The sequence below is a fragment of the Anabrus simplex genome, chromosome 4, assembly GCF_040414725.1.
Source record: "Anabrus simplex isolate iqAnaSimp1 chromosome 4, ASM4041472v1, whole genome shotgun sequence".
Lineage (NCBI taxonomy): Eukaryota > Metazoa > Arthropoda > Insecta > Orthoptera > Tettigoniidae > Anabrus > Anabrus simplex.
In genome coordinates, this window is record NC_090268.1 from 367,807,770 (window position 1) to 367,823,784 (window position 16,015).

At 39.2% G+C, this 16,015-nt stretch overlaps 1 protein-coding gene across 1 annotated transcript in view; it reads right to left on the reverse strand.

The window, feature by feature from the left end:
* The window catches only part of Top1 (topoisomerase 1), a 296,538-nt gene that overhangs the window by 213,588 nt on the left and 66,935 nt on the right, over positions 1–16,015 (reverse strand). The window contains exon 6 of the mRNA XM_067145807.2: positions 30–316. Within this exon, the coding sequence (XP_067001908.1) occupies positions 30–316 (287 nt within the window). The remainder of the gene's footprint in view (positions 1–29; positions 317–16,015) is intronic.

Consider the following 16,015-nt stretch of genomic DNA (forward strand, 5'->3'; position numbering starts at 1 on the left):
AAAAATATAAGAAAAAAATCAGTTCTTACCAGAGGGACCTCATCCTCTGTATCCTCTTCACTCTTGATCCTAGAACTGCTAATATCAACAGAAGTATTTTCGTAAGTATCATTTACTAAACTGTCATTTATGCTGTCAGTCATTCCTATACCTATTTCATCTTGTACCTCTTCCTTTACTTCTGTCAACATCTCCTCTTTTACTACCACTTTCTCAACTTCCTGAAGAAATTCATCAGTCTTCACTGGTGTGTCTGTTTTCATCTCATTTTTCTCAGACTTTTCTTTTCTCTCCTTTTGTTCATCAGGCTTTTTAACTGTAAGAAGAAATTGAAAAGACATTTGCAACAAATTTATGTAAAAAGGGAATACATACAATGAGTAGTACATAAATGATTCAGTGATATTAATTGTATCTCTTCATGCAGAGTATGATGGGTCACACTGCTACAGTTAGATTTATTGGCATACTGGCAATTGAGATTTGCCAATTTTTTCTAATTTTTGGAAAATTTGTAGGAATGAGATTATTACTGTATACTTCTTCATTTTAACAAACTTTAAAAAAAACCCATTATGTATAAATGAACTTATAAATGAAGACATTTGAACCCTACCTTCACAAAAACTTAAATACAAATAAGAAAATCATTTGTAGCAATATATACTAACAAGTACCGTACCACTCTTACTAATTTAACTACCATGCATATTTATTTTTTTCTCTCTAGCATTTTAACATTGCACAAACACATTAGGTTTCCTGCAATGCAAGGATGGGAAAGGGCTAGGTTTGGGAAGGAAGCAGCTGCGCCCTTAATTAAGATACAGCCAGTGTGAAAATGGAAAACCTCAGAAAACCACCTGGCCACTGACGGAGGGATTCAAACATACTCTCCCCCGAATGCAAGCTCACAGCTACGCAACCCTAATCGCACAGCCAATGCGCTCGGTCAAACATATTAAATATAATTGAATTATTAATTTAAAATCTCTCAAAGCTAATCAGAGCCAGTAAAAACATCCGTCTCAATGCCAGGCAAGTAATCCCATCTACAGGGTCTCTCCTATAAACCCAGACCAAGTGCATAGTGTTGGTACTCTGCGCTACAGCAGCTGTCTCAGCCCAACTTACGTTATGCGCGGCTGCCCTGCTTTAAGTGTGTATACAATCTTAAATGAAATCTTACTTTATGAAAGATGTTGGAAGTGCCATCCTTCATAATGAGGGACTTCATAAACACAATTAGGATTATCTGCACACCAAAAGCGAGAGTTATGACCGTTCACACGACCAGTAAGATGAAACCAGGCCTCATCCGAAAAGAACACAAGCTGTGGGTCAAATAATCAACGATCCAAAATACCACTCACAATATCTTACTCTTGTGGCTGAATCAGCAGGTTTTACAGGAGGCTGGGACTGAGTTTTTGGTGAAAAAAGTAAAAATTATCGATTTTTCAATTTGTGCATATTATTGTACGCCGGACTACTGCGGATCATTTGTCAGTGGTATTTTTCAGGTTCTGCCATTTTTAAAGTACTAGCATGACATTTAAATGTCCGGTTCATCCACTAGCTTTTACTTACGAAAATGTGTTTTGTTCATATATACATTTTCAGGTATTTAAAATATTCCAGCTGAACCAATTTGGTTTCAAATTCCATGAGAATTTCATGGGTTGTTGACACCTGTATTGTCTTGATATTAACAGAAGGAATTTTTTATAATGTTGATACTTTAAAAGATAGTAGCCTTCAAAAGGGTACTTTTTAGCATAATTTGAGAAAAACATAAACACATAAAACACATTTTTTTCTCACATTCGTGGACTATATGCAGACTTTCTCTCTGTTAAAATTCTTTCCATACCTTGAAGTGCCTGTACACCAGTTTTGAATGTGATATCTGAAGTAACTGTTCAGCTGGAGCATTTTTTATGCTTATCGATTTTTATTTTATTTTAAATTGTAAGTGTTAATTTCTCAGAAAGTTCTGTTGCTATTTCCCTGAAAGTTGGTATATAGCCTTATTTCACCATTAGGAGACCACAAGCCAAATTTCATTTAATTTCATTAATAATTACTATTTTTATAAATTCAGTCCTAACTTCCCTTAAACAACTGGCCCGTGTAAAACCTGTACGGTTTGATGTGCAACAGCTTTGTAGCTCCTTGTGCAGAAGAAACCGAAACCCTTACTTGTTGTGATTTATCCGGTGCCCATTCAAGATTCACACCAGTGTCATCTAGCATTTCCTCTGTCAAAACTGTTCATGTGCATGCATGTTTTTTATTAAGCACTGAGCCAGTAGTTTCAAATTTATTTCAAATTATGTAAATCTGTGCTTGTGAAGGTGACACTTCACCAGGAAATTGCTGAACAAATGCGTCGTGTACCCGTCAAACCAACTCTTACTTAAAATAACTTTTACATACAAAAATACGGTGTTGCAATAACAACTGTCTCACCATGTTAACAGCTGAGATTCAGACTGGCTATTGATGCTAGGTCGAACACGTGCACGCTCCTTACAACATCAAGAACTATGCATGCACCCCCCGTACAGCTGCTTAAATCTCAGAGAGTCAAATTGCCACTGGATGGTCTGAGTTTATAAGAGAAAACCTTGTATATCTCTCCTTTGCACCAGAGGTCTTATCAACAAGATTTGCTGATCAATTGGCATTTACTTTTTGACATTGAGAGCAATGTTTATGAGAGTGGTTTTTTTTTTTTTTTCTTAATAATATCAGATCAATCATTTGACTTCAATTTTATCAGTTTGTAGTTTTATAAACTGCCTGCATCCTGGCCTTCAATCTGAATTCATACACAGTTGCCCTCTCTTCTTTCTCTTTACATTTTGTTTACCCTAAGAGTAAGCTAATCCTTGTATATTAGAAGGGTTGGTCTTCTTACCAGGAGTGTCTGGGAGCCTGGGGCACTTGATGCGGGTTTAATTGTGCTACATATTCCGATATGCTCATTCATAAAGGGTTAATTAGCATTTCTGCTCGGCTGATCTAAACCACCTTAAAGTTGTTAGTTGAGTAGAGAAAGACAATCTCTATCATTCTCTCAATCCTTAGGATGATGTTCGGCTCCTTCATGATGGACTCTGAGCGAAATTCTGTCCGCGGTATGCTAAGCATTATTCTCTAGCACCACACTTCAAAGGAGTTGATCTTACTCAAATCTCCAACTCGCAGGATCCAGGTTTAAGCACTGTAGATGTAGACTGAAAAGAGTCTGGACTAGTCTCATTTTAAGATTTAGGGAAATGGAGAGATCCTTCCAAATATGATATGGGTGAGTCATGACATTCATGGTCATGGCAATCCTCCTCCTGATTTCTATAGCACAACTGAATTAGTTATTTTCTAAAGGGCATAAGTCCTTTAAAAAAACTTTGATAAAAACCCAAAAACATCATTGTGACTTTGCTTTGCCTAGAGCAAGTACTTCGTAAAGGTCATTTGATGATCATGAAAAGAATGTCTAGGCATTTGTATTTTCCTAAAAGGAACCCCTTAGACATCGCGGACTTATACCCTTAACAAAAATAAACTTACTACCTACACTAGAAATCCATGAAATCTGATATTAAAATTCTTTTACTAATCCAAATTTGAACGTTTACATTCACATAAAGAATAGGACCAACAATACTCTGTGTCATTCATTGTCCTTCAATGTCCTCATTGTTGTGGTCTTCCAGGAAACTATTATATTGTATAAGGTGTGAAGGGTGTCTGAAATGCACTGTAATACTTTGTGCATGCCGTTTATCTTCTTTTCATTGATCAGCACTTCATCGGAGTAAGGTTTGGTGAAGACGAAACGCTCTGGTATTGAGACTGCTTTCTGCAGCTGATAGGACCAGGCTAATAAACCATGAATCCTTTCGGAGGCTCGAACAAAACCTGAGTTCTCTGAGTAATAGATATTTACTGGACGCAATAGAAAAGCTGTCTGAAGGATCCGTCTTTTGTCCTGGTCGCTGCTGTTCTAAAGATATGCAAATTTCCTTACAGTACGTAAGTCACCAAGAAGCAATGTTGAAAACGTCGTCCGAAGAGACTCTTATTAAGCCATACTGTGGAAGTTCAGGTAAAAAACAGAATTAGGACTGAAATCTTCACATACAAAGAAGTGTTAAAATTGACTGTTGTAGAAAATAAAAAGACTGAAAATGTAACCTGGACACAAAAGTTAAGATTCAGGTTATGTATCTTTTTTTGTCTTGTACTAGTTATGAGGACGTGTTGTAACATATCGCCATATGCCACATATTATCATGAGTAACACACAGGGTTCATTAAAAAACCTGATTATTGCATGTAGTAGGACAATGGCTGTTAGGAAGCTATACTGCGCCTAGTTAGAGCGAAGTCGGTACCAAGCCATGGATAGACGGACATTTTTCGAGTCTGAACGAAACTGTAGGACGTGTAGGCGCGGAGATTCTGTCCGCTGGTTAACATTGTCAACCAACCACGTGCTGGAGTGGGGATAACCGATCTTCCGGAGCTGGCAAACTGCAAGCGAAATGGAGACAACTTGACCCAACCTGGTATAAAATTTCATTGGAATCTGTCAGAAGATATCCGTCACGGAGCCATATTCCACAGTCTGTTCGTATGAGAAAACGAGACTTGAATTGTCATATGCCTGTGAATAATAACATTGTATAATTATGCCTGTTTCATGTATATTATGTTCAAACCGAGAGCCTGGTTTGAACCTGTTTTGGTTGTGGGACCGGAAGGCCAGTATTTACGGGGCGAAGTTCTTTGGCAGGGCGGAGGAAGGTGGTTGAAAAGGAACTTGGAAAGGGGAAGCCGCACCATGTTAGAAGCTCTGTTTGTTTTAATTATGTCTAAATATATTCGTATTTGAGTAGTCGCCAGAGTGCGGGCTGGTGAATGACTGTATACGTTGCTAATTTCAGACTGTGAGTGCTCGTTATATTTGAGGCGTCTCACGTATGTACTTTGTTGACGTTAGCAACGAGTGATCGGGACGAGGGCGCGGAATACGCGTATGTCGTGTGTGTACCGTCTTTTATATTGCCGTTGTGAAGGACAGGAAACTGCCCGGGATTGGCTCCCGTAATCTAATGGTGCATTTATTTAACTGTAACTCTGTTGCACAGGTTGTTGCCTAATTGCAACCTAATCATTAGGGGTGGATCCCATGTGCTCGTTGCATAAAGAAACTGCGAAGAAGAAGACTTCTACAACAACTATATTGGAGGATACCGAAGCCTACTGGAGAATCATGGCCGTCTTTGGACTCGAGAGGACGAGGCTTCGATTCCTGGAGATCGCTGAGATGTCAGGCTAAGGCCTGAATGACACCAGCGGTCATGTGACCGCCGTTGCTGGTTCCTGTCGTCAAAGCTAAGCTTTCTAATGTCTATTAGCATGTTGTAGTTATCAGATAGATATACTATAGGCAAATTAGATTTCTATGTAAATATTTGTGCATATTTAAAGTCAGCCTGTGAGGCGTATGTCTTGATTTAACTTCAGTAAAGTAAATGTGTTCATAAGCTATAGCATGTATTAGCTTGGGACGTGAGTGTGTTATATAGATAGTTGGAATTAACGGGAAGAATTAGGTTATAGTTAGTGTTGTATGATTTTTATTTTCTGGTTACGTGTTTCTGTCTGTGTACTTTTTATTTTATGCGAGATTTATTGGATAGCGTCCTCACAGAATTCTTAGGCCTTAAGCCTTAAATGTCGCATGGGAGCGAGGGTTATGTTATCAGGATTAGAGTAGGATTTTTCTTTATCCTTTATTTATTGTCATCTCTGCACGTAGCATGCATTTCAGGTACCATTTATGACGTGCGACAGAGCTGTGGACACCGTCGAGCGAATTAAGATCTTTAGATATGCAGGGAAAGCAGATTTGGAATTTATACGGGTCGGGCTTATGTGACGCAAGTTGTGAGGCTAGAGGATGCTGATATATGCATAACGAAGGGACAAAACTAGGAGAGTTTACCTAGGGATTGAAGCCAAGAGGCCTGAGCGCCCATCTGTGTTGAATTAAGTGGGGGTCGAACCCATGTTACGTTGCGTAAAGAGCTCGTGTAGCTCGAAATGGCTATTGAGGCCAGATATGTGTATATTAGGTGATAGGCAGTAGCCCTATGTATTTGCTGGGATCGAGGCATTATCATATGTGAATTCGCCGGCTGGTAATGTGGGCTAATTAAGAGCCGAGCTTGTTATTGTGAGAAGGGATCCCTGTCTCGGGTAGGGAGACCTAAGCCAGGCAAGCCAAGCTGGCTGGGATCCGCCAGCCGTGAGTGAATGAAGGCCTTAGCTGGCAGCGTCCACTGAGTCCAGCCTGTTAGAACAATTCTAAGAAACCTGCAGCCCCTTGCTAGCCCGTCGTGTTTTGGTTTGTGTGTCACAGCTGTATGCATTCCTTTCAGTGAGGGTGCAAGTCGGAAGTACTGTGCCGGGCCAGGCGCTATTGGTCTACGCCCACATATCGGAGCTGAACTCAGATCGATATCCCATTTTTCCCGTGTGTGTGTGTGTGTGTGCGTGCGTGTGTGTGTGCATATGTTTTTCTGATGGTGTTGTGACCAGTGTTTTATTGTTTATTTTGCTTAACCAACGTTGTTTAAATGTGCGTCTATTTTAGCTCGTAAGCTAATAGCTGGGTTGTAAGGTTTCTTAACCATTCTCATATGGCTCGGGCCATATTTAGAGTCTGTATTTTTCTTTTGGAAGGGAGAGTAGGATGGCTTGAACAAGAGGTTTATTTATCCCAGTGTCCGAATATATTTGCATCGGACCGTGTTTATATCAAGTTAATGTGTATTTGCCTAATAGTGTATTTTCTGAGAACACAGCATTTTCTTGGACAATTTTAGTATTGCGAACTTTAGACATGAAATTAGAAAGTTTAGCGGCGGCGACAAACCACTCGAATGTAACACGTATCCACGTACATTTCCCCTGTGATCATAAATATTTGTTCCTCGGGTCATAACCCGATTTATGTAAATTTGATTCACTTGTTGTATTTTTCAAATAATGTCTCGGCACAGGTTTTCTTTGGCCCAGAGAGGTCATCGGTTCGTTTAATTTTTCTTTATTTGTGACATTTAGTATGAATGATATCTATGTTTTATTGAATAAATTCATCTTTGCTTTTTTTTTTGTTTGTTCTTATTCACTACAATAATGACCGTAGATCCTGTCCAGGTACTAATTCAGTACGATTCATATTATTGCTTGATTTATTTTCTCCCAAACACATCGAACCATTCCACGCGTTCTTTCCGCTGTAGCTAGCCCACTTTTATGACAGGGGATACGGTTCAGTGTGTTACGGCGAAAGTAAAGTTTATATTCATAATTAATGCCACTGATGAAGCGTAGGATCATTAATTTTATTATTAATTCAATTTATTGTTTGCTCATTGAATAAGTAGTTAGTTTATTTTCAATACAATGTGAGAATAGTAAATGGCAAGCATTTATCTCAGTTTAGTGTAAATACTTAGTAGCAAGTTGTTATGAAGTCCAAGAAATATAACCTCCGTAACATCCTCATTCGATGGATGAATCGCCATGAACAACGTCATATATCTTTACTCCATACGTGAGTCGCGGATAAATTTGGAATAGAACCCACGCTTTTTAATAATAATAATGTTATTTGCTTTACGTCCCACTAACTACTTTTTAAGGTCTTCGGAGACGCCGAGGTGCCGGAATTTAGTCCCGCAGGAGTTCTTTTACGTGCTAGTAAATCTACCAACACGGGGCTGTCGTATTTGAGCACCTTCAAATACCACCGGACTGAGCCAGGATCGAACCTGCCAAGTTGGGGTTAGAAGGCCAGCGCCTTAACCTTCTGAGCCACTCAGCCCGGCAACCCAAGCTTTTGACACGCATTCTAATGAATAGGAAATGTGTACCATCACCTCTAGTACCCTACCGACTAACATTTAGAAGGTAAAAATAAAAAATAAAAATGTTAAGACTACTGGGACTCGAACCCACGAAGAAGTGCATAGCAGCAAACGCTGTTGCCCTAACGACCACCGCTACCCATGAAACTTACTATTAACTTGCTTGTGTGGAACTCATATAGTCAGTAGCAACAACTTGCTAGCTTGGGAAATCTTTAAGAATTCTGTGGTAGCTGGTAAATATATACATAGATTACATTGTAACAACTTAATTTCGTACAGCATCATGCAGATGTAGATTCATCTTGATGTGTAGCCATCTTGATTCTTACAATAGCGCCCCGATAGGAGCAAAGTCCCAGATAAGAACGTTAACTGCCTCTACAACTTCGGCATAGCTAACCTCGAGAATATTCTCCCAGACTGCACATACACGAAAGTCGTAGTGCGCATTTTCAACCGAACTTCCAGATAAATGTGCAAACCACCATATAAATTTAAACCGAACTTTTTATCTGGCTGTTGTAGTGCAGGCCCTTACAACATCAAATTACACAAAGGTGTGTATTGTACATGAAACCGTGCCTAACTCAATTTTGCCATTTTTGTGACTCACCCAATAGAAAATCAGCGATTAAATTGTTAGTGTTAGTTATTCTTGCTCCAAGGTTCAAAATTTAAGAAACAATTGCCATTTCTCTGAGAGACTATTTTAGTTAATTTGCCAGCCCTATCAACTGTCATCATAACGTTCTCCACGTTGATCTTGCAAGCCCAATTTGATGCTCTCATTTCTGACATGGTAGAACCCTTGCCATCTCTCCATCATCAACAGCGAAGAATATACTGTGTAACTGTCTGCCTCCAAAGCGTAATGGTTAGCACCATTAGCTGCCATCCTCAGAGGCCGGGGTTCAATTCCAGGCAATGCCAGAAATTTAAGAATGGCACGAGGGCTCGTATGTGGATAAAATGACACGTGCAGCTCACCTACATTGGGGGTGTGCATGAAGAGCTCTCTACCATTTGAGATGAGGAACGAGTTTATTATCTGCACACTGCTAAATCCGGAAAAGAAATATGTAGGAATTTTCGGTATATAACTTAAGAAACATTTTTAAATATTTCACCCCTAAGGGGTTTAAACAGGCATTAGCTCAGAAACCAAACTGTTCATTCCAACGAAATTGTTTGACATCCGAGATAGAAATTTCATGTGACGATCGCTCTTCTGTCTTAGATATTAAATAAGAGATTACCTTAAAATATTCTACCACTAACGAGGGAACACTGGCTATGGTCAAGTCTCTGATCGTGATGAAACTTGGAAAATGAGGTACGCGTAAAAAGATGTTGGCATCAATTTTGGGTGCCGACGTTCATTACGGCGTTAACTAAGGGGGCCTAAAAGTTGTGACATTTCAAGTTACGCGCGAACAGCGATGAATACCTGCTGGCCAATGCTAAGCCAGCACACTACCTGCCTCGTGCCACACCTCTGCACCTTCTCCCCTCCCCCCTCCTACTGGTTCGCCACAGCACATTTCCCTTCTTCCAGCGCCTGTCCGTCTGCTTAGCTGTTGAACGGGATCGGCGCTATGCCTTGCTTCTTTTTATACTATAATTATTGAAATACTTTAAATAACGTTCCATTTCACACATAATGATGATAAATAAACTAAACTAAACTATTCAAATTTTATACTTTCATTCCTGTTAATTCCCATGAGTTGTCACATTTGTGGGTACAACCCGAGTTAAGCACCCTCGGCGTGGTCAAACTTGGGATGGCGTACCCCATACGACCTATGCTTAAATTATTATTTACTTCTAAAACCGCCTTAAAGCTGTCGGTAGTGTCCTTTAGAGTGGACATAAATATGAAATTAATTAAATGAAATGAAATGGAGTATGGCTTTTAGTGCCGGGAGTGTCCGAGGACATGTTCGGCTTGCCAGATGCAGGTCTTTTGATTTGACTCCCGTAGGCGACCTGCGCGTCGTGATGAGGATGAAATGATGATGAAGACAACACATACACCCAGCCCCCATGTCAGCGAAATTAACCAATGATGGTTAAAATTCCCGACCCCGCCAGGAATTGAACCCGGGACCCTCGTGACCAAAGGCCAGCACGCTAACCATTTAGCCATGGAGCCGGACTAATTAAATGAAATCACCCACCATTAAATAAATCACCCACCTTTAAACTACGTTAAATATATTTTTATTTAAAGAAATTGCGTGTCAATGAATGTAATGAGATTCGGTACCTCGGGATACCAAAATCTGGTTACAAGTCCAGATCTTTTTATGTCCCCCCACACCCCCACTTTGTATACGCTATCAATTGTGTCATAACAAAATCACGGAGAATAATTATAAACTCTGAATTTGAAACTATAGGTATTTTCCGTACTGTGTACTCTGGTATAAGGATTATAGGTAGAATGTTTTTATTTGTGCTTGTACTGTACAATTTATTATGTTTTGGAGTGACAGACACAACACATTCCATTTGCAGCAATGGTTGCCAAATATAAATCAATCTAATGCATAGACAACTTTGACACAAGGATGACAAAGAATGTAGTGAAGTTTTGACGTAATAAGAAAAGCCTTGAAAAATAAAAAAAGATGTGCATCTATATATGTAGATATACAGTAATCACAGGCAGACCTGTAGTCTTACTTTACAGGTACTTTTGCGTTATTGCTGACGAAGGTCTATGTATTCAACGAGTAAAATATTAAACTATCACACTAGTCTTCTGGGTACAATGGCAGTTACATACGTAAAAATGAAAATGGCTATTGTACGAAATGGTACAACAAATAATTTCAAGACAACACATTAAATAACTACGTATATATTACAGCAGGTAAACTCCCCGCCAATAACTATTAGTTAACAAAAACAATCTTTGGTCTGTTCGAAACATTAAAAAATGAGAAGGAAACTGAAACAAAACACAATTAACAAGCACCATACTTTTATCACGGGACGTATGCTTTACAACAGTGGTGTTCCTCGTAGAAGTGTTTGACACACGAGTCCTTTGTACACCAAGCACATTTGACGAAACCTGTATTCGGGCACAAAGAATATACCAAGCCAACACTGTCAAAGGAATACACTACCGGGTGTTCAAACGGTCCACGATGTTCATCAAGGTATCCACTGCGGTATCATAAGTACTTCCACATATTTTTGAATCTAGGAGATGTCAGCTGGAAATAAATATAACAGCGATTGCAACTTTAAGATAGTGTTACGGTGGTGTAGCACGATGCCGATATTCATAAATCGCAGCCCAGAATAAATTAATCTTGTATACGTTTTCCAAATCCGAAACCCATACACGTCAAATGGCTGACAAACTGCTGTAGCGCCAGCTGAAATTATCATAACTTCTACTTCCATGCCATGAACAAGCCCATTGTGGCCACAGAAAGAATTCAACAATGAAATGTTTTGTCCATCGGATAAATTTGGTTTCAAGATGTCATTATACCAGCTCTGAACTTCTGCTTTGCCCATCTTTCTAGACGTCGTGCACACGACATTAATAGTTTTGTGTGAAAATATTCTTTTCTTAACAAGGAAACCAAAAACACCATCTCCTTCCTTTAAAACTATTAGCAATGGGGAGAGTAGCTCACCTTCTGCTGACACAGTAGGCATAATCGTGTAGCTGTGCGTAGTAGAGGGAACTGATGGGACCATCGTACTAATCGACGTTTCTCCTCGGGGTGCTAACATTCTACCGTTGTACATTTGCAAATTAAAGCCGCTTTGATCACTGTTAAAAACATGTGATGGGCTATGTAACTGAATTTTCTCTCTTGCGTTTTCCACAAAACTTTTGGCTTCCGCCATAAAGTCAGTTTCCCTATGAAGTTTTTTTGTTGTCCCGTTAGTAATTTTTTGGGATGTGATTCCAAATTTCTTTTTGAAGTCGTACAACCAGCCTGAGGACGCTTTAAAGTCATGGATCCCTCTAGAGCGGGCACTTTGCATTGCCCATTGTTTGATTGTGATGTCACGGATGATGGACGTACGGTACTCTGCATCAAATTTTTCTTTGCAATCCATCGCAATAAGAGCAAATTTGTCTCGGAGAGAGCCTCCTCGATCCACTACTTTTTTCCAGGCGGACAGCTGGGCCTCACTATGCAAACGACGGAATTTCTTTTGCACAGTTGTGAATTTCAGATTTTTCCGTTTTCCACTCCTCCAGTAGTCGATTGCTCTTGTTTTGTACTGTAAATCTGCGTTGTCTATTGAATTGGCACTACCTTGTCTTTGTCCCGATTCTGGCTCACTATAGTCAATATCCTTTTCGTTTTCCTCCGACTGATCAGACCTGTACGTCAAACTTTTAACATCCTCCAAACAGAGTCTGTCAACTTCAAGACAGTAACTTGTAAGCTCTGAAAAATAAAATAAATATAATTAAAATACATGTTATATATATATTCTTTGATAGAAACAACGGAAAACACAAATATTTGTTTTAAAAAACAAACGAGAGAGTTATCAGTGTCAACATATCAGACCATCCAGTGCTGAAAACTAAAACCTAAAATTTCACACGCAGCGCAAAAGACCACGCTTCAATTTATTTATTACAGCCTATGTTACGCAGTGTGACATCACGCCGTGTGCGTCAAAACCTATTTGAAAACAGTTGACTGCTTAACACTCACCCTCAATCGCATCATAAAGCTGCAGCTCCTGAAAGATCAGCAGACCTTCTTCACCGTGACTTCCGAGATTGGCTTGAAGATGAAAAATAATTTTTGACACGCTCAATGGCATTACGCTTAAGGAATCATCACAAACGTTTTCATAAACTCTTCAGGAAAAGTAAAGTGACAAAATGTGGGAATTACAAAGGAAAGCTATGAGGAAGGCTGATAGAGTACGCAAAGTGTAGCACCGGTCCCATTCGATAGCTAAGCAGATGGGCACATGCCGAGGGGGGCGGGGGGAATGTGCGGCGGCGAACCAAGAGGGAGGGGAGGAGGTACAGAGGTGTGGTACAGAGAAGGCAGTGTGCCAGTTTAGCATCGGCCAGACCTGTTCGCGCGGAACTTGAAATGTCGCAACTTTTAGGCCCCTTTAGTTAACGTCATAATGAACGTCGACACCCAAAATTGATGCTGACATTTGTTTATGTGTACCTCAATGTGTTGTCCAAGTTTCAGTATGATCTGAGACTTAACCTTTGCCAATGTTCACTCGTAAGGAATAAAAATGTGGGTTAGACCTAATAACAAAAAAAATAATTTTTCTAAAACAGTTTGACGTACCAGGTTGAAATTTCAAAAGATATTAGCTCTTTTATGACCTACATGTCACTAAGGAAAATTTTGAAGTACCATTTGAGTCCTACGGCAAGCTCCGTGGTGTACGAGTAGCGTGCCTACCTCTTGCCTGGAAGCCCCAAGTTTGATTGCCGGCCAGGTCAGGAATTTTTACCTGTATCTTTGGTTTGTGGTCCACTCAGCCTACATGATTACAACTGAAAAGTTATCTAATGGTGAGATAGCGGCCCTGGTCTAGAAAGCCAAAAGGATTCATCATGCCAACAACATGAAACCTTGTAAACCACAGGCCTTCGAGCTGGGGCCTGTTCCATGAACAAACTTTGCACTTTTCACTTTTCAATTCTTGTAAAGTGCTAAAGTGCAAAGTCTTTCTGTTCCACCATGATCTAGGTTGCACTTTTCAATTTCTCCGTAAAGTGAAAAGTCTTTGCGAATGAGAGATCCGATCGAGTTTATTCCATGAGCAAACTGTATACCGGTAGACCTAATACTCTATGATTTTAATGCTTTATTTTCGCGGCGAACTTGACGGTATAATTGTGGTACCGTTAAAGTTTTTGTCATGGGAAAGAAAGGTTATTACAAGAATCTGACTGTGCTGGAAATTATCAAGGAGAAATGTTACATCCTTTTTGGCAACTTTAAAAATAACCTCTAAAATGATGAGACATTACCGAGAGTACCGTCAACATATCCACATACAGAAGGAAATTCACCCTTCATTAGAAATCCTGTCGCTATTATGTGGATTATTAGGCCAACGTACTTTTAGGAAATATTACATTTACTATAACATCTACGGCTTTGGTAACAGTTCTGCAAATAATTGATTTTGATGTCCCATGCCTTGCTGCTACACCCTGCAGCTGGGCACCATTTACTAACCAATGTAAGCATATAAGAATTTGTTCTTTTTCAGAAAGGGAAATATTACATTTACTGTAACATCTACGGCTTTGGTAACAGTTCTGCAAGTAATTGATTTTGATGTCCCATGCCTTGCTGTTACACCCTGTAGCTGGGCACCATTTACTAACCAATGTAAGCATATAAGAATTTGTCCTTTTTCAGAAAGGAATTGTCTTCTTTTTTGTTGCATGGTTTAATAAATGACCGATCATTTCAAGAATATAGTCAGCCTGTGTTGGAGTAATACGAAATCACTCGCGAAATTCCGTCAAAGTGAGGTAAAGAAAATTAATCCTGCCTTTGTACGTTCTCTTATTGAATCCTTCATCACTGTCCTCACTTGATGCTAACAAAAGCTCTCGTCGTAACGTGTTTATATAACTAAACCAAATTCTACGCCGAGAAACTAGTGTACATACTTGTTAATTAACAGATGAAAAGGGAATCGTCTCTTTGCAAGATTTATGAAAACTTTTCATTTCTTTGCACTTTGCATTTCTGTACCAATGGAGGAACATAACAGGCTTGAAAAGTGATGGTGGAACAAAATCTGAACTGAAAAGTGCAAAGTGAAAAGTTGCAAAGTTCGTTCGTGGAACAGGCCCCAGAGCAGCAGTCGCTTTGTAGGTAATGGACCTTCAGGGCTGTTACGCCATGGAGTGTGGTTTGGTTTCATTACACTCCTAGTGGACTAACTTCAAAAACAAAAACATTCATTCCTCCGATACCATTTGACATATGAAGTAAAAATTTCGCATTGTGGTGGCCCTTTGTTCGACGTACAAAACCAAAATTTCACATACAGTTTGCTTATATGTCTTAACTGTTAAATAAAGAGTTTTTATATATGTATATTTCAGTTCTAAAGCGTTCAAATACCACTCCAAATAGAGATTGTCACCTTCAAAACAGTAAATTGTAAGCTCTGAAAAATAAAATGAAAGTAATTAAAATGTTATACGTATATTCATTGACAGAAACAACGGAAAACACAAATATTTGCTTAGAAATAACGAACAAGAGAGTTATCTGTACCAACGTATCAGTCAGTCCAGTACTGAAAACTAAAACCTAAAATTTCACACGCAGCGCAGAAAACACGCTTCGAACTACATTATTACAGTGTATGTTATGCAGTGGTGACATCACCCTGTGAGCGTCAAAACGTATTTGAAAACAGCTGACAGCTTAACACGCACCCTCAATTGCGTCATAAAGCCGCAGCTCCTTAATACCAATAATAATTTGATCTGGGAATACAAATATTCATTTCTCCAATACCGTTTGACAAACGATCCGACAGAAGGATCTCCATAGTTTAAAACTTTCAAAAAGAACCTTCAACTTAAAACCGTAGCAAAGCACGGGTATTATGCTAATAATTATAATAATAAATGAAACATTAACATGCCCAAGCATTATTAAATTAATATACATTTACTGACAAGGCAGATGAATTGCGGAGCATGTTAACAGGTATTGTATAGTGTGAGCTGGCCTTCGATTTATTCAATTATGCTCACCTCTCTTCAACTATCAACAGTTACCATACTGAACATGTACATTCAACCGCACAAACATTGGCCATTGCAGAACATGAGTTTCTTTCAAAATCCTCTTGTTTGAAACACGTTGAACATATTGTGCAGGTGGTAGGATTCCAAGTTATCATCTCTTTGGTCACTGGCTATCCACAGTTCACGACTATCCTTGCATTTCGAGATTGTATAAAATTAAATACTTTTTTGCCAGCCAATTTGGGTGCACTTGAGTGTACATGTAAGAAGCTAGAGTGAATATGGATAACATGAGAATAAATTCCAA